This window comes from Vipera ursinii, assembly GCF_947247035.1.
Source record: "Vipera ursinii genome assembly, chromosome: 2".
NCBI lineage: Eukaryota > Metazoa > Chordata > Lepidosauria > Squamata > Viperidae > Vipera > Vipera ursinii.
Window position 1 is genome coordinate 262983933 of NC_139513.1, and position 19743 is coordinate 263003675.

The following is a 19743-nucleotide window of genomic DNA, read 5'->3' on the forward strand; positions in this document are numbered from 1 at the left end:
CAGTAGGCTGGCTGCGGTTTGGCTCTGGTCTAACAAGGATGCTTTCTTGACCTTCCCCTTAATCACCACTTTCTGGCTCTTTGGCTGACATTGTTCAGTTCTGTTGGCATTAGCTTTTCAGCAGATTAAGTCAGTTATAAGTACCGCTTGTAAATCAGCAGAACATCTCAGCTGGAAGAAGTGAGGTGGGTCTACTTTCAATCTGTATTGAGTAAACAGGATGGCCTTAAAAGTCTGAGGGAAGATCTGCTACTGAGAAATAAACCTTGAGTCCAGATCAAAAAATAGTTTATGAAAATACCTCAGACAGCCTTCCTTCCCATATTCTCATAATAGGAGGGAGAAAGGGAAGCATAGACTGGCAAGGTTCTGTTACTGTAGCTGTTCTAATAAAAATAACTTTTTTTAAAAAAAATAGAGAACATGAAGACTTGAAGTTTTGTCTGATAGACCAGTCAGTCCACTTTTTAAAAAGCCCAATAATAAAAAATATCCCTGTCCCTGAAATGAGAAGGAGGGCAAACAGTCTTGTCAGGATTGAGCCAGTCTTTCCATCCCATCCAAACACTTTCAGGCCACTGAGCCATATGAATGAATGAAGGAATGAAGGAATGAAGTAAAATTCCCTTCTCACTCTAAAATCTGTTCCTCTGGAAAACAGGATTTAATCTGAACAAAAGCTCTCCCCCAGATCTGATTTCTGTTTTTTTTATCCTGGCTCAGAACGTGCTAGGAGTTCACTCGGAACAGAAACACAGAACAGTTTTGAACACTGAACTCTGCCTCCTTTCTCGCCTCCACCTCCGGGGGGGGGGGGGGAAAGGACCCAATATTATAATTAGTCGTTGGTTGCGCGGGGGTGGGTGGGGTGGGGTGGGGTGGCTTTCTTCCAAAAGGGCGAATTGCAAAAGGGGCAAAGAGCTTTCGAGTGGGGAGGGGGGGGGGCTCTGAGCGTTGAGTGGACCGCGCCAGCAGCGGGGCACGAGTGCAGCTGCGGATTTGGGGTCCCCGTCATCACTGCGCACTCCTCGCCTCCCTGGCAGAGATCCAGTAACCATGGGTTACCCTCTCGGGGGGACCCGCTGCCTCCCCTCTGCCAAAGCTCTATAAAAGGGACCCGTCCGGGAAAGCCGACGAAGAGGCAGCCCCAGAAGAGGCGCCGCTCCCGCCGCTCCTACCCGTCTCCGCCCGCCGCGGTGCAAAGGCTGTCGGACATGGCTGTCGGATTCCGGCGCTGCCAGCTGGCCCTGATCTTCTGGGCCGCTCTCGGAGGGGAGAGCAGGTTCTTGGAGGTGAGCGAAGAGCGGGCGTCCCGCTGCCCCCCCTCCCCGTTCTCCGCCCGGCCCCCTTCCACCCCGGGGTGGCCACTGTACTCTTGGCGCAACCGGGGAGGGGGGGGGTGGGCGGTTGCGCCAAGAGCCTTTAAGGGCGAGGGTCCGGCTGGCCCCCTCTGCGGCCCCCCCTCGGAGCCCCCCTTTCTTTTGTGTCTCCAGGGGAGGGAGGGCGCCTTCGCGGACGGGCCGGCCCTTCTGTTCAACCAGGAGCTGAAAAGGCAACTCTCCGGCGAGCAGATCTACCGTCGGGAGCTGCGTGAGTTTCTTCCGGCGGCGTGGCGAAGTTGCGGGCGAGCTCGGGCGGAGGGGAAGGGAGTTGAGGGGTTCGCGGAAGAGGTGGAAGGGAAGAAGCCGGTCGGGATGGCGTCCCCGGTAGATGTTCGAGGGTGATGGGAACGGGGGGGGGGGGAAGCTGTTGAGTCAGAAGGCGCGGCGGCTACGATCTCCGCCCGCCGCGACCTGTCCTGAAAGGTTAGACTTGAGTTCAAGTGACCTTGATCCCAACCCTAGAATGAAAACGGGAACCCGGTGTGTTGCCTCAGAGGTTACCGGGTGCGGTGAAATTTAGGCAGGGACGGCTTCTCGCACGCGAGAAACGACGGGAAATCGTCCCGGAGCCTTTTCTAAACGCCCGTTTCGGTAAGAGTGAACATCGGACAAGCTGTGGAGCGTCTGCGCGGAGGGCTTTTCCAGAGCGATCGGCTGGAGCGGAAAACTTTCCCAAAGCCACCAAATGCTTCGCCTTCTATGTATGGCGTTCCACCTCCCGTACTGTATCTCTGTTGCCAACGTCGCCTGGAAAGGGGGGGACCATAGCTTCCTTTTTGTGGGGTATATTGCCGAAATAAGTTTTGAATAAGTGATCTCAGAGGCAGATAATAATGTGACATCTGTGCTCTTGAAATTGCCAGCCAAAAAGAAAGAAAAAAGTTTATGGTGGGTTTATTCAGATGGCTGGATGGGGGGGAATAGCAGAGGATGCTTGTGACTGAGGGAGTAGTTGAACCTTCTCCAGTCTGATGTCTTTCGGACAATCCAGGCCACTGGTTGTACCTGGAGAACGTGGATAACATCTGAAGCTAGACGAGAGAAAATAACTTTATGAAGTTTTCTTTTCAGTGGAGTTTCCACCAGTGGAGGAAGATACAACAGAAGAGGAGATATGATAGGAGAAAAAGTTGGGCTGGGTAGCAATGCTGTACTGGTTGCCTAAGGGAAGGAAAAGAACAGCCCTGCATAACTTGTGGTTGTCTCACTTGTGCACTGAGAATGGTTCCAACTTCCTAGGAGACATCAGTTGGCTCTTTGGAGTTGAAAGGAGATAACTTTAAATATGTTTTCACTTGTGGTCTCCTTCCTCATGACTAAATACATGCCAGTGATGAGCCTGCACACTGGGGCAGATTCCAAAGCTTGCTCCTGACCCTGTGTTCAAATTAAGGGGAGACTCTCTCCTGGGACCAAAATTCCAAGCCATCTTTGCCCAGATGCCCTCTGCAGGTGTGGGATTTCAGTCTCCCGAATGTCTGCACCACTCAGCTGCAAAGCTCTAAGATGGGGAAGGATGCCAGAAGCAATGCTTTTCAGGGAGGGTTAGGGCAAGGACCTGAGAGGAGCTCCTTGTCCTATGCTAAAAAGGAAATGGCAGTGAAGCATGAAGGCAATTTTGATTCCTGGCTCAATAACTTTGTTTAGCAGTGCAACAAGAAGGGAAGCGGTTGGCACAAGGGGAAGAAATACAGAAAATATGAGGTTCAGAATAAGGTGAGTTGCAAGAGAAAAGGACTGCAGAAATGCAGTGAAAAGTTTCACTGGCTATCAAAATTAACTCTAAGACAGAGAAAGCTACCTTATGCCATGTAGCCAAACACAGTTCACTCTCATGGGTGTTGGTTATTCTCCAAAGGCTCATCTCTGTTGACATCCCCTCTGTTTCTTTACAATACCTCTGTTTCATCCTTTTAACTGGCATCTCAGGGATTAAACAGAGACACTAATACATGCAACATGTACACACAGTACTAAATCACAATACAGTTTGTGTGACTTTGGCTTGGTGTATTATATGAATATGCCATTGTAGTTTGTATATCACATTTTATGGCTTAGCACATTGGTTAAACTCAGCTAATTGTGGAGTGTAGCAGTTGTGATTAAACAAACCACGACTTATCATAATGTATGAATCCACGCTATCACTGATACATGGTACTTTTCCCATGTCTGTTTTTCATGAATAACAGAATGCAGACTTTAAAATCTTCTGGATAAGGGGTGGAAAGGAAGTACAGTTTGCCTGCTGTTGCAGGAGTGTAACATTACCTACTTCAGGGCTTTCTCTACTGGCACCTTCCATGGCACAAAAAAACGCAGAAGCAATTTATGCATTCTGATGTGTTTCCACAGTGTTGCCTTCATCCCATTCCCAGCCCACAAGTGAGATAAGCTTAAGTCATTTTATCTGCTTCATGTTGAAGTAACGCTTTTTGTTTTCCTTTTGCCTATCCTGTCCCGTGTTGGAAAATCCAATAAATTCTGGCTGGATGACAGATACTTGCAGTGATTTGAAATAGAGGTAAAGGAGGTAGGAAAGGATTCAGCAGTGGAGATAGCATTGGAGCATTATCTGCAGGAGCTTTTCTTATATTTTTCTGACAAAAGCAGCCTTGTACTGCAAGTTCCACCCCATTAGTATGTGAATGTGCTATACAGTAATAATGCATGTACAAAAAGGGATGGAGTCTGCAGTGCATGGTTGCTTTCATCCTCGTCCTACTCACTCGAATGCTACAAGTATGAATGGGAAGTATTTGTGTCTTCTACTTTCTATCTTATTGTTTATGTTAATAAGAGCAAAATGAGAATGTGAGGAAAAGAAACTTCCTCCTGTTTCTTCCATGAAGAAGAACAAGACAGCCACAGTTCAAATCTCATATAGCTTTAAGCCATGTATTCTTGCTGGCCTTCTCCATTTATACAGGGAAATAATTGTAGAATTATTTTTGGAAAACCTATCCAGAGTAGCCCACCAGGCACTCTCAAAAATGCTGTATAAATGCTGTGCCAATTTGCACATTGTGTAGATACATTTATAATTGTATATCCTTTTGAGAAGAATTTGGAAGAGCCAGACTTGATGGCACACAATCATTCAATCAGTCATTTCCAAGATGTAAATTCAAGATCCCTCCCCCCTCCCCCACTTCTCTTCTGAGCCAGGAGCCTGTGAGCTTGGGGACTTGTGGTTCCAGAATTGAGAAAAACCATTTGATCTTGAATGATAGTCAAAGGCTGACATCAGTTGCAACTTTTGGTAATTAATGCCTTTAGCCCCCAATTGACATTTTAAGAGTCTGAGTATTTATGTAAGCTCAGAGCTGTAGAATTTGGATTTTCTTGCTTTTCTATCCTGCTTTTTGGTAGCATCAAGCTCAATGTAAGAAAACCCCAAAAGCTTTTGCACATTCTTTTATGTCATTTTAATTAATCCTAATAAAGGCATAATACAACTGTAGAGCTTAGACTTTTTTTCCCTGATAATGGGCTGGAAATATGGATTGTGTCCCCCTGACTCTCCTCACATGAACTTTCAAACCCCGATGGAGAAGGGAAGGGTTTTGTCTGATGAGTTTTAAAAATGACAGTAAAAACTAGGAAGAAGGCATAGGAAATGGAAAAAATTTGAGTCTGGAGTCCTAATGACTGGGGTGAAGGTAGGAGGCTGAGATTTGCAAAGGTAGTGATTGGGAGAATAATATGGTTCTGCACATATTCTCCACTTGTTTCTGGATTTGGAGAGTGTTTCTTTTAAGGCTTACAATGCAGTTTTGTATGTTTTATTGCATCCAAATGGCAGAAACTGATTTCACCAGTTTGGAGGCATAATTAAGCAATCTGGGAGCTCCCTCACCTGACCAGAGAATCTGGATGTAACTTTCCAAGATTTCTTTCTGACTCTTCTATAGCTCTGTGTGCCAGGGATTGAATGTATAATCTGCTTAAAAATTAAACAGCATGCTGAGAATGATGGCCTTTCCCTAAAAGGGACATTCGCATATAATTAGCACATTTGTGAGTTACATGTATCTTGTTTTTAGTAATGCATGTAAAAGCGCCTTAACCTAGGAATTACTTAGCTGCTGGCTTCTCTTTTTATAATATGAGCCTAAAATTATTATGTTAATCCTTTTTATATTGTGTGATTTTGGAAGATTACATGCAGTGGTGGGATTCAGCTGGTCCGCACCACTTGGGCAGAACCGGTAACTAATTTATTGTTGCCCAGGCCCAGAATGGACTTCCAGAAGCGGCATCCACACAGAGAACTGGTTGTTCACATATTTGAATCCCACCACTGATTACATGTGTATTTTTAAAGATTATTAAAAGCTGGGATTCTTTCAATAATGTCAAATACATAATTGTCTTTCATTTTGCATGCACCTACTGTAGCTTCTCTCTTCAATATTCCCTGCCCCTGAATCTAACATGGGAAAAGAGCTTCCTCCCCTAAGAATTGACTTGCATCTACTCTCATCTGCAAGAATTGACTTGTATCTGCTCTCATCTGCAGGATGTCTTGACATGCTAAGTATAGAAGGGCAGTTCACCTTCACCACAGACCAACCCCAGATGCATTGTGCTACATTCTTCATAGGAGAACCAGAGGAGTTCATCAGCATAGATTTTGATTTTGTCAACATTGACTGTCAAGCTGGAGACGTCTTGAAGGTATGAGGTTGTCCACAGACTGACAGTTGCTGTATCAGACAGAGGTGAAGGAATTCACACCACAAGTTAACTTTTCTTTTATATAAAAAAACAGGATATATTTGGCACTAGTAAAGTCAAAAAATCAAAAGAGAAGGTAACGATTCTGGTCGCCGTGCTATTTAGCACCATAAATTTTATTTTATTTTTTATTCATTCCACTTTCATCTTGTTTTCAAGCATACCCACACTTTCCCTTTTTCCATTTTCTTCTAGCAGCAAGCTTGCCAGGTAGACTAGCAGTTGTGGCTGGGTAGAAATTTAGACTCATCAGTTGTAGCTCAACCCTCAATCATTCTACCACAATGTCTTTCATAGGTTTGAGATTCAGTAGGGAATATTTTACTTTTAATAATGAAATTAAGTATTTAAATATCTAGAGATAAAATATTCAACAAAATATTGTTAGAACTTCTGCAGGCAATAAACACAGAAATAAAGAAGGAAACTGATAGCCCACAGAAGATATGGTTATGGGAAAGATACTATAAATTTATCATAATACTTTATACATTGGTCAGAGTTTAAAGTATTGCAAAAAACATAACCCTGAAGTGAAGTCCAACCTATTACGTAAGGCTCCAAACCCAAGAATGACACATGAGTCTTCCAAGCTGAGTTCTTTATTGTTTCCACACCTATAGACAGAATCTTGCCAAACTGAAGCTCTCTACTACCTGCATTTACCATATACTCTGAAAACTACAACTTCCGGGTGAGATTCAAAGTACTGGTAATGGTGTTTAAGGCCCTACATGTCATGGGTCCGGAGTACCTTAGGGAGCACCTGCTGCCGGCATCAACTTCCCTCTGCCCTGTGCGCTCCCACAGAGAGGGCCTCCTCAGGGTGCCACCGATCGGAGAATGTCGATTGGTGGCCCCCAGGGGGAGGTCCTTCTCTGTGGGTGCCCAGGAGTTATGGAATCGGTTGCCGGTTGAGCTCCGGATGGCACCCAACCTTCGCTCCTTCCGTCGCAATATGAAGACACATTTATTTGAACAAGCCGGCTTGGCCTGATGGGGGATGGGTTGGGTTTTTATTGTCATTTTTAATATATGTATTTACTGTTTTTAGCTTGGGCATGTTTAATTCTTTTTAACTTTTGTATTTTTGTATTTTTATATGTCTGCCCTGTTCACCGCCCTGAGTCCTTCGGGAGAAGGGCGGTATATAAATAAAATTATGATGATGATGATGATGATGATGGAGGGACTTCACCTTCTTTCTTTCACACATAATATCTGGACTGGGTTCTTTTTTAATGCATCCCCTCCCACCTGGGAATCCCTTCTACTACATTCCATCACAGATAACCACTGTACACCATGCATTTATTGCTTGAAAATCAATTGTCTGCCTTGTCTTTAAATGGAATTTATTAGTAATATAATTAACACTGAGGTCAAAACATTTGTTTCTTTGACTTCATGTAATGTGAACATTTTATTTCCCTTGGATCTGGAACATGAAGGATCTCGCATGTTTATTTGAAGAACAAAGGGATGATTAGAACAAAAAGCAATCATTTTTATTCACCTTTAAGTGTAAAATTACCACTCTGCAAAGCCAAATGATAGTTGAATAGTTTTTATCTCCAAGAATACCACTGGATTTCATATGGGCCCTGGGGGAATTCAAAGAAAACATGATAGATGGCCATAGCCCAGAGTTTTGCTTCTCTACCTGGGTGCCAGAAATCAGAATTAAATTGGTCGGTGAAAGATTGTCTGGAAGGTGTAGGGGTGATACCTGGTATTTTCACCACATTCCTTTTTGGTAGTCATTTTGTGAGAATGTCTGAAACATAAGTTTCAATATTCCAAAAGTGTTTTCTAGCTCCCAAAGTTTAGGGACCTCAACTGGAGTGTGTGCATATTTGGCTGTTCAGCTCAAGAATGCTTGAATCAGGACCGCTGAAAGGAATGCCTGGTCTCTGGAGCTGGAGTGAAGGGAACCGGCATCTATGTGACACTGCATATTGATCACTCCGCCTCAAGTTTAAATGTCAGGTTTAGAAATGCATCTTTCATAATTAAGCCCAATTATTAAAACATCTGAAGTAGAAAATGCAGAGAATGTCAGAGTAATTATTATTGGTGCATGAAGTGATGACTTATAATAGATGTTAACGCCAAGTCATGGGTGCAGCAGTTGGGTGAAATTCTTGAATTGGCATGAGATATAAGAGAAGTCCACAGCCTACAAGACATTCTTTCTAGAATAAAAAGAGTCAGTCTCTTTTTACTTCATTAACTAGTATTATACTCACTAAAAGGAATAATCTGAGAATGAAAACATGCATTTTCTTATCCATATTTAATGAAAACCCAATAATGAGATGCCAATAATACCAGTAATATGAACAATAACAATCAGTCCAATTATGAACAATATGTTTGGATTTAAAACTTAATATGAAACATGATAAACAAAGAATTTACTTTAATAGACAAATTGTCTTGGTTTTGGAGACAGAAGAATATCCTCAGTCTGGGAATTGCAGTTTCAGTAAATATGGAAGGATCAAGATGAGGATACCTGATATAAATCAGAATTCTCTTCTGTACTCCTACATCTCTCTAGGTTTTTGATGGCTGGATTCTAAAGGGTGAGAAGTTTCCTAGCTCTTTGGATCACCCTCTACCCACCTCTGAAAGGTATAGAGATTTGTGTGAAGCTGGACCTAGCCTGACCACCATCAGGTCATCTCAGAATGTTGCCATGATCTTCTTCAGGATTCAGGATGCAGGGAATGGATTCACATTAACAATAAAGAAGCAGCCTAATCTTTTCCGTAAGCTTGTTTTCATTTTATCTTCTGAAATGGCTGTGATTTCTTAGAAGGACAACAATGTAGCCAAGCTGTGATCAGATACAGAGGAATAGTATAGGTACTGATACATCAAAGGCTCAATCAGCTTGACTATGTTTTCTTGCCCACAATAGAGGCATGCTGTTGCCTTCTCTAAAAATTTTCCGACTTCCTAGTCTATTCTACCAGCCCTGAAATTTTCTGGCAGTCTCCTATTCAAACACTATCCAGGTTCACCCCTCTGTTTTTTGTTTCATTTTTAAGAACAACCATGATTGGCTAAGTCAGTAGCTCTCAATCTTTGGTCTGTGGAGACCTGAGGGGGGTCTGCGATGTCATCACAAGGTGTCTGTGAAGGTTTGAAGAAATGTTATGATTTAAATATTGAATTAAGTCTTGAGGGTCCATGGCCATGATCCATGGCCACAAAAGGTATTTAAAGAGGGTCCATAGTGAAGAAAAGGTTGAGAACCACTGGGCTAGGTATTGCAACTTAACTGGGCAAAGGTACTGACTGCTGGGCCATGATCAAATAACAATAGAGGGCCCTTAGGGATGATTTGGCATAGGCATTTAGAAATGATTGAAGTCTCATTAAATAATAGAATCTTCCCTGAAGGTACAATAAGAGCATGCAAAGAGAAACCAAAGAGAATTGGGTTGAGTTGGGCAGCTATAGAATTTGAATGAATGAATGAATGAATGAATGAATGAATGAATGAATGAATATTAATGACCACAAATGATTTAACAAAAGCAGCAACAAAATGTTTGTCCTTCCTAAAATTAGACTAAAATGAGGAAAGCTTAAAGTAAGTAGATTTTCTTATATAGCTACTTTCAATAAAAGTAGCTTTAGCCTTTATATGGGGCTGATTTTTGAGTCTGGTTTTCCTTGTGGGGTTGAGGATTTATTTTATTTATTTATTTATTTATTTATTTATTTATTTGGATTTATATACCGCCCCTCTCTGAAGGGACTCGGGGCGGTGATGCATTTACATGGCATAAAAAGGTTGGCAAATTGACTGACTTTTAAAAAAAACAAACAAAAACACACACCCCTTTCTCCTTTCCTGCCAATGTGGGGACAATTTAGGTTTGATGCTGAGAACACCTAGGTACGAACACTGGAAGCTATTTGCCACTATGGATTTTTTTCCCTACTAGATGACATAGCACCTTCAGTATTACTTCAGTAAAATAGCAGTGGTTATTTTCTGTTGCTTCCAGTGCTTATATCTGCAACCCTAAATTGAAAAACTCATGCCTGATTTGTGAATGGGAGACACTGTTGGAAGACCTCAGCCCAGCTGATTAGCATCTTATCTGTGTTGGTGCCCAGACCTCAGATAAAAAGTCTGCATTCCTTTTTAGCGAACCAATTGTGACTCAGTAATTCTGTATCTTCCCCTGTACTAAAGCTTGCAATATCATCTCCCAGACTCCGAGTGGAAGGTTTACAATGATTGTTCCTCATCAGCATCGGAACTGCAGTTTTTCCATTATCTACCCAATATTGATAAAAATATCTGATCTTAGTCTGGGGCATCTGAAGGGCTTTCACTTGAAGGTGAGTTGTCAGTTTCTTCCTTATATATCTGCTACAGGGTTACACGATTCAGCAGATTTCCTGCTAGTCCTTGTGGCCACATCTGGCCTTTTTTTCTATTTGTTCCTTGCCTCTTTATTTTTATGCCAGAACCATTTGTCTAACACTAACTCTGGAAGGCAGTACCCATCTGTGGATTTTGAACATTACATTCTCCTGTTCGGCACCAGGTCAAAAAGAAGGAGACAATGTTTTCTGAGACACAGACATTTTCTGAACTATATTCTTGCATATGAGGAGATCTCCTAGTTTAATGTAAATAACGTTAGCTACTATACAGGACAAACTCATAAAGTGGTTATTTGGTTTTGGCTTAGCCTGATGTTTACGTAATTATCACTTATTCATGTTAGGTTAAAAATCCAATGGGACAAAGACAGCCATCGTTCACTACATCCTGGCTCCCAAAGCTTCTATCACTCGTGAACTCTGCATTTAGAATAGAGCCATCCGTCTGGGAAGCAAAAACTTTTTAAAAAGAGAAATCTTAAAAAGCTTCTTGAATTTTTATGCCCTTATGTGATATTTCATTTAAATCATTTGCATGATGTTTATAGAAACTAGCAGATTCTTTTATTCCCTTTTGTGTGGAAAAAGTGAGTTGATTTTAACTAGGATCTCTGGGAGTGTGGTGAATCTGAATGACAATCTTTGCGCTATCCCCTTGCTCGTAACAGCAATGGCAAACTTTTTGGGCTTGGTATGTCAAAAATTCAGAAAATGCCGAACTGAACTTTGCTAACCTGTCACCCCCCACCTCAGACAAAAGAGAAACAATTCATAACAGTCACTTTGGCTTATCGCAATCTTTGTGTGTTCTCAGTATTTTGAGACTGTGAAGATGATTACAACTCTACCCTGAACTACTTTGAAAGGTTGAAAGGGAACTTCATTAATCAAAACTAAAACACACACTATTGTTTTGCATAATCTTATAAATCTCACTTACTAAAATAAACTTGCATTTTAAATTTATCTATTTAACATGATTCCGTGTCCTTCTGCTTTTCCTTGTACACAGAAACCAACTGCAGGTTGCAGAGGCACTGGAGATTTTATGGAGTTGCTGGGAGGAAATGGGTTAGATCCTTCCAACATGCTTCCATTGGCTGATCTTTGCCATTCTTTCAGCGGCCCTGGTAATCTCTTGTGCTAATGCTTCTTGTTCAAATATTTTCTCAAAGTAATATAATAGGGCTATCCTATCTGTAATATGTCAGATAACCTTTAGAGGGCAGCAAAGAGGAAGGCTATTTTCTTTGTTTTCATCTAATAGACATCCAGATTTTGGCACTACAGTATAGACATCATAGATATAAAAAAGGTAATTATGTAAACCAATTGCTTGGGATTTTTCAGCTTTCTAGTTTAAAAAAAAGCATGACAAAGTGTATTGAAGAGAAAAACAGCTTTTCTGCTATTTACCTGCATTCTAATTTATGCCATTGTGGTCTGTTTAATCAAGCTCATGGCTTCAGATGCACTGCAACTGCAACTGCCAATTTTTTTTTTTGCAACAAATCTAGACAACATGTGGAAGGTCATGCATTTTTTGCATTAAAGAATGAAGACTTTGCAATAAGGAATGATATTTTTGTACAAATTTCTTTTCATGACAGAGATTAATACAGGAGACTAGCAATGAGTGTTTAAAAAAAGGTCTTATCTTGTGAAGAGTTTTGCTTAGCTGCCGACCAAGCCCTAGGTGGGTATCAAGTCAGTGTCATCACTGCTATGTGCAGATGGTCTCACAAATACCATACAGCAAAGTGGGAAACTTTTTTTTTTAATTCCATTTATATCCCGCCCTTCTCCGAAGACTCAGGGCGGCTTACAAGCTTAGCAGTAGCCTTCATTCTATGTATATGCCTGATTATTAGGGCTTTCACACACACACACCCCAAGCGGCATTATTACAAAGTCAGCTTAATTGCCCCCAACAATCTGGGTCCTCATTTTACCTACCTCGGAAGGTTGGAAGGCTGAGTCAACCTTGAGCCTGGTGGTATGCGAACCTGCACTAATTGAAGGCAGCTGGTGTTACTTAAGGAGGCATTAGCCCACTGCTCCACTTGAAAGTACACTGCTCCACTTGAAAGTACACAGGCTTTATGCAGCCCCCAAACATCTCTTTTGCTATTCCATGCCTATCCTGTCTAATCACAATTGCCAAAAATTATTTGATCCCTTTTTGAGTCAGAAAACACAAAACAATTGTAGCTTATTACAAACTAAGACCCACAGACATGCCATCTCCTGCAAACTCTGTCCACTATCCAGAAAAAAACAACAACTTATGTCCATACCCAAGTAATCTGTATAGCCTCATTCTCCTTGTATTATTGCTCCCACCTACCATGGCTCTTAGGGCCTCATGGCCCTGAAAGTCTTCCTTCTCAATCTAGATGCAATTGCACACTATAATGTACGCAGCATGAAGACATGAGAAGACCTAGCTCAGCTAAATACCCTCACAGTAAGGTATTTTTTCCCTTCTATGCAACTTAGTGAGGCTTAGTCTTTTCTATCTGAGAGTTGTAAATGATGCTGAGTGTAAACGACTTTCCTTCAAACGAACAAAAACCTTCACAATCTTTTCAGCATCATTCACTGTCAGTTGCTTCTGCCTTCTCCTGCTATTTTTGTAGTTACAACGATTTTTATTTTTCAGGAAATCAAGTACAACATAGTTCATATGATGAAATATTATGGTGTGCATTCAAATTTGGTTTAATGGGTGTTAATGAAGACAAATTAAACACACTTGATATAAAGATAGTGCGTCTTGAATTAATGCCTCAAGAATTATTAGGGATCAGGGATCCTATAAAGAACAGTATATTGTTGTCATGTTATATTATCAGTTAAATTGGTCATACACTGATCTTACTGAGATCAGATTAGGCCATTTCAGGGTAAAGGCAATGAATCCAGAATAGGAAAAATATTCAACCTTTTTTTTGAAGCCATCAATGAAATCAGCGTGAAGGCATTCTTTGGTAGTGATTTAGTATATTAATAAGGTTTTTGCAATCCTCTTTGTAATAATGTACATTTTAATGTGGAAAGAAGATGCCTTGTTAGATATCATATGTCCAAATATTCACTGAAGCATACACATGTCTAATCTTCATGCATAATAGTGCATGAAGATGGAAGTTGCTTTTATCCATAGACACAGATCATTTTTTTCTGTACAGGGGCAGTAAGGTATAAAGTAATGATATAGGCATACCTTTTGAAAATTTGTACACGAGTCCTGCATATAACAGTGCAATCCATTAAAGTTGTTTAAGAACTATAGATTTTTTAAAGCAATTAAAATACAATCTAAATTATTTCTCTTTGACTAGCTCAAATGAAGATTGGCTGTGACAACACTGTACTGCGGTTAGTCTCAAGTGGAAAGCATATCAATCAAGTAACCTTTGAATATTACCAGTTGGATCAATATGAACAGGAAAAGAACAGCCTGAATGAATATTGTCTTTCAAGCATTTGAAATATCAGACAAGTCTCTTCCTGGAACGTATTAATTTTGAGCAGCTAAATTGGTGAAACACTTCTGCTGTTTAAGCACTTTTCATATAAAATCATTATCTCCATGAACATGATTAGAACAGTATTACTCATAGCATTTGCAATACATTGTATTTTTCCTGTCTTTAAGAGTATTTAATATTTAATATATCCAAGACACACAAATCTGTACAGATTCCAAAAGCTGTCTCTAGGCATACTTGCATCCATTGATTGCAAATGTGATATGTTGTTGCTGCATCAGAGTGCCTCTTTTGAAGGGCCACAAATGTTCAAATACATGCACAATTTTTTGAAATTAGAGTGTATGTACCGGTACTTATTTTAGAACGTTGTTAAATTCAATTTGCAGTTTTCCCTCTTTAGCTGTCAAATATATAAAGACTCCCATAGAGAGAAATGACATTTCAGTTTTATAAGGGAATATCACAGTGCACAAATTTAATTGCCAGTTAGTTTATTTAAACAAATGTATTTTCAGTTTTTAATAAAAATTTATAGCATGAAAAAAAGATCTTGCTTTTATTGGTTTAAACATAATAAATACATTCGTAGTATTGAACAAATTTAGTTGTACAGTTTTGTTCCTTCTGACTTTCATCAATTGGATTTCATTGTACTAGAAACAACAATTATACATTTAACTAAGAAGTTAATGAGAATGTTAACTACATTTATATATGATAAACTTTTAATATCAATTTTTAATTGGTAAAATTAGATTGGTGGATCAACATCCATGAATAGGGACTGGAATACATTTCTATTGTGTTCATTCATTAAGGTACCGTAACTTTTCAGAATTGGACTTATTAATATTCTACCACAATTTGATTCCTAATAATATACATACCTAATATCTTGTAACAAGACTCTGACACTTTTATAAAGTGTAGGCCTCCCTAAATCTAAAGCCTGTCTACTTCAAAAATCCATTCAAAAATCCATATTGAACCTATACTCCCCATAGTTGAGTGAAAGATTGGAATATAAATGCAAACTTTTCCAAGAATTAAAAAAATGGGTGGAATCCAGTGGAAAACAGGGAGGGCTGAAGAGAAGAATGTGGCAAATATTCAATACATGCCTATGTTCTTAATTGGGAAAATGAAACATGCAAATGTGGTCTTATTAGAATATTGATGGTGTCAAGTTGCTTTCCCAAATTTACTGGGGAAAAAGTGGTATTATCTGTGGGGAAGACCTTTTAGAATTCTACCCTTGCCATTCAGTGTGATTATCTCCAGTACTTTAGCAAGAAATAGATCATGAGACCATCTGGGATGCTTCCCAACTGAACACTCCTAGTTCTACTATTCATAAACTATTGGCTGAATTGTCACACGGTCCAATTTTGCTTAATCATAGCTTTGCACATTACATGATCGTAACTAAACAAATAACATGGTTTTTCATGATGTGCTGATAGAATAAGTCAGTCACACCTCACCCCAAACTCCTAAATCTCATAAATGAAAAAGTACTGTACGTGGGTGCATCCCGAACAATTGGAATATATGGCAATCAATCAATTTTTATTATGTTCACAGACTAGCAAGAATATCTTCTATAATAAACAGCTTCTTATGAACCTTTCTTGAGATTCAGGTTCAGAAATTTGTCCAGACTTAACTAGATCTGTCCTTACTTATTTCACTGCATCCTGGAAAAGGTTTAGTGGTAGTTGTAGAAGTAATAACTGTACTGTATTAGTAGTAGAAATTTGGAGGAGGAGAAGAAACATCTTACAAAAACTGGAAGGAAGCATTCATGTCAAACTAAAACGGAAGGATGGCAAAAAAGTGAAGAACTGAGGCCAAGGAGACAAGACACAACTGAAGAAGCAAGAGGCAAGGATGGAGAGTCAGGTTTTCACAGGACATTATCACAGAGATATCGGTAAGTGGTACTCAAAATTCAGATATTTCTATACCAAAGAATATGGAAACAAACAGAGAGAACTAGGGATGATAATTCGGGAAGATGAATATGATATAACGCATTACTGGCACTTGATGGGATGAGAGTCACGATTGCCACACAGCACCCAAAGGATACCATTTATTCAAAAAGGACAGACCTAGGAGAAAGTCAAAGAAGTCAAAAACTATATTAAGAAAAATATATTCAAACAGATATTTACAACAGAAACCTTGTAAGTCTTTGGACAAGCCTAAAAGTGGTAAAGCATCACCTGGATGATACCTATGAGATAAATTTATTATGAGATAAACTTACAGTTGGCTGAGTGACCCAATCCTCCAAATTCTTGTGGATAGTTCAACTTTAACCTGGACAGGAGCATAAAGAAAATGCTATAGAAGCTGGGTCCTGAGTCTTGTACAGTTCACTATTTGGGCAATGACTTGGATAAGGAGATTGAGGGGCAGGTGACACAAAGCTGGGGGGGATGGCTAATACTTTAAGTGAAGAACAGAATATTTAATATTGAATCTGAGATGAAATTAATAAGGTAGAATTTAACAGGGAGAATCTTGTTATGAGAAATGTATATGTAAGGAAGAGAATGTGTCCTTGTTAACTAGGAGTTAAACATGAACTAGCAATGCAATGAAGCTGCTAAAAAGGAAAATGGTATTTGGGAATGCATTCTTGGGATGTTCAGAAATAATTACTGGACTCCAGAAGCAATTGTTTCATTCTACTTACTCTCCCCAGTCAGATCTTTTTTGGAAAGTGTTTCCCATTCTGGGTACCACTTTTCAAAAATGACACTGAAAAATTGGAGTAAATTCAGAGAAGGTCTACCAAAATGGTGAGGGCTCTGGAAGCCAAATTCTAGGAGAAATGGCTAAAGGATCTGGGTGTGTTGGCCTATGGAAAAGATGACAGAGGATCAACATCAAATATCAGTAGCATTGCCACACAGAAGTGGCAGATTGATTCTTTATTACCCCAGAGGGCAAGAGCAGAGCCAATTGGTTAAAACTACAAGGAAGTAAGGAAGTACATCAGGAGGAACTGAACCAGCTGTCACCCAGTGGAACAATGGCACCTGCACTAAAGGTTTTCAACAGGTTATGTTCTGAGATTTTGTTCATAGATCCATTTTGTAGATCCATTTTGTTCATAGGTCCAAATAAGAGTATGTATGTAGTGCATTGTAAGCTAATCTTCTCCTGACTTTCTGGATCTTCTAGGCTGGAGTTTCAGACAGATTTGTCCATATCAACGTAAGTTTGTACCTTGGAAGTTTGTAAGTAATGTCTGTAATAATTTTACCAAATCTTGTACTGAGCAGAAGGTTGAACTAAATAACTCTATGATTCTAGAACAGAAAATAGCATAACACTCTGAAACTGTGCTATAAAAAGGAAAATCCTTTTCAAGGCCTTACTTCAACCCATTTAATGAGACTTTGGAAAAAGTGCAGGGAAGAGCAACTAAGATGATTAAAGGCCTTGAGACTAAAACATAAAGAGCGATTGCAGGAACTGGATATGGCTAGTTCCGAGAAAAGAAAGACTAGGGGTGACATGATAGCAGTGTTCCAATGTTTGAAGGCCTAGAATCAAGGAGAAACTTCCTAACAGTGAGAAAAATTAATCAGTGGAATGGCTTGCCTCCAGAAGTTGTGGGTGCTCCATCACTGGAAGTTTTTAAGAAGAGATTGGACAGCCATTTGTCTGAAATGGTATAGGGTTTCCTGCTTGATCAAGGATTGGACTAGATTAGAAGACCTACAAGGTCCCTTTCAACTCTATTCTGTAAGCAGTGGGTGCTTACTATAAGCACATGATCAGTCCTTCCAATTATAAATCTCATTCAAATCAACTGGTTGTATCAGTCCTCAGAATTAGCCATAGATGAAATCAGCCACCACGTATTTCGTGTTCCAGTCTGCTTAATATGCCTTTTCAGTTCCTGATATAAAGCCCCTCTATCACATTTTAAGATAAATAAAATGTACTTTTGCAAGCCCTGTGAGAATCTACTTGGCAAAGCTAAAATTCTTCTCATCAAGAACTAATGGTTAATTAGTGAAGCTGATGGAGACTATTCGTATGCAATACTTCAAAACTGTGAGGAAATGCTCCAAGCCCATCTAGTGACCTGCATGGAGGAAATAATTGGAAAGATGGAAAGTCACAATTGGAGAAGAAAAGCTTCACACAAAGTTCTAGAACCCTAGCATAGGACTGGGAGGGACCTTGGATGTCTATTCTTATCCCCTGCCCAAGGCAGGAGTCCTTATATCAGTCTGGACAAATGGTTATCCAATCTTTTCTTGAAAAACTCCAGTGATGGAGTACCCACAACCCCGGGAGGCTAGCTGTTCCATACATTAATCATTCTTACTCAGGGAATTCCTCCTTATTTCCAGGCTGAATCTTCCTCTGACAAACTTCCACTCATTGCTTCTTGTCTGCCCTCAGGTGCTATGGAGGTATCAAAGGCTATCCAAGGCTGAGTGCCAGACAATCACCTCAGGGCACAGAAGGCTATTGGAAGCAGTATTTGGACCTCAGAAACAATAAGCAAGGGGAATGATAAGCGAATAGTCTAAAATGATAACCAAGAATTCCATGGAATGGTTAGATAGAAACTCAACAGGGTTCAATTGTTAGTTCATCTAAACAAGCCAAGACAAACTTATTTATTTTCTATGTAGTTTCTGCACTGTATTTGGTTTCCCCTGATGACCTCAACCACAATCTTTAAGGTCCTTCATGTTTTTTTCTGATAAGTTGCTGTACTTAAGAGAAATGATTCATTACAATCATTTTCATTTACAGCCTCATTACTTCTGGGAACTGGAGAAAGTTTCTCTTTCAGAAAGTGACGCATTTTCCCCCTTTCCCCCTTTTAGTCTTGTCAACTTATCTTTAAAGATCAGCAACTACTAATCATAGCAGCTACAGATTTTGTTCGCACATCATTTCCTATAAAGGCAGATGCAATATTTACACGTGAGTCACTTCAAAATGAAGAGCACTTGCTGCTATTTTAAATTAAATTGATATTTACAGTGTGACAAAGGGCATGGTATTGATTTTAATCTTCTACAAAATTCACTCTCCCCCTTCCTATTTTAATGATAGAATAATATATACTTTTGTTTCAATGGTAATTTGGTAGTTTTACAGGCAGCATCTTTGGCTAGCTACTTCAGAAAAAAAGGAACTCTGATACAAGGTATGTAATAAGCTTGGCATTTATTTATTAAGCCCTTTAAAATATATTTTTTTCAAAATAAAATGTTTTTCAGAGGATGAATACAGTATGTAACAAAACAATTTTAAAAGGTGTACCAGCATAACAATGCACAATAACATATTATTAAGCAGAGATGTAATTATTAATAAATCCAAAATCCCGACCCTACATCACTAACAATCAAGCAGAAATGTAGTTTGGTCTCTTGGTTAAAAACAAAAATAAAAAATGTTTATTCTTCACTGTTGAAACAACAGGAAAGAAGCAAATAAAGAAGCAAATAAAAAAGGCTTATAAGACTGGAGACGGCTGTAGTTTGTTAAAGTGAGGACGTTTTTGAGAAATGACATTGCACAGAGATAGGAGAATGACTGCACAAATTCCACTCATCTTTCTATTTTTACCAATATAAATTATATGTTATCTTCTGCCCTTCATGATTACAAATCACTGTAGCTATTGTTGTCAAATATCAAGCAACTTCCTTCAGTTCTTT

General features: G+C 39.7%; 1 protein-coding gene across 1 annotated transcript; it reads left to right on the forward strand.

Annotated features, from left to right (window-relative positions):
- Positions 1–1162: 1162 nt before the first annotated feature.
- Positions 1163–14031, forward strand: CRHBP (corticotropin releasing hormone binding protein; the record flags this gene model as incomplete). Its single annotated transcript, XM_083353164.1, has 7 exons — positions 1163–1292; positions 1494–1590; positions 5908–6065; positions 8689–8899; positions 10342–10490; positions 11551–11668; positions 13883–14031. The coding sequence occupies exons 1-7, from the start codon at positions 1215–1217 to the stop codon at positions 14029–14031; spliced, it is 960 nt and encodes a 319-aa protein (XP_083209290.1). The 5' UTR covers positions 1163–1214.
- Positions 14032–19743: the final 5712 nt, after the last annotated feature.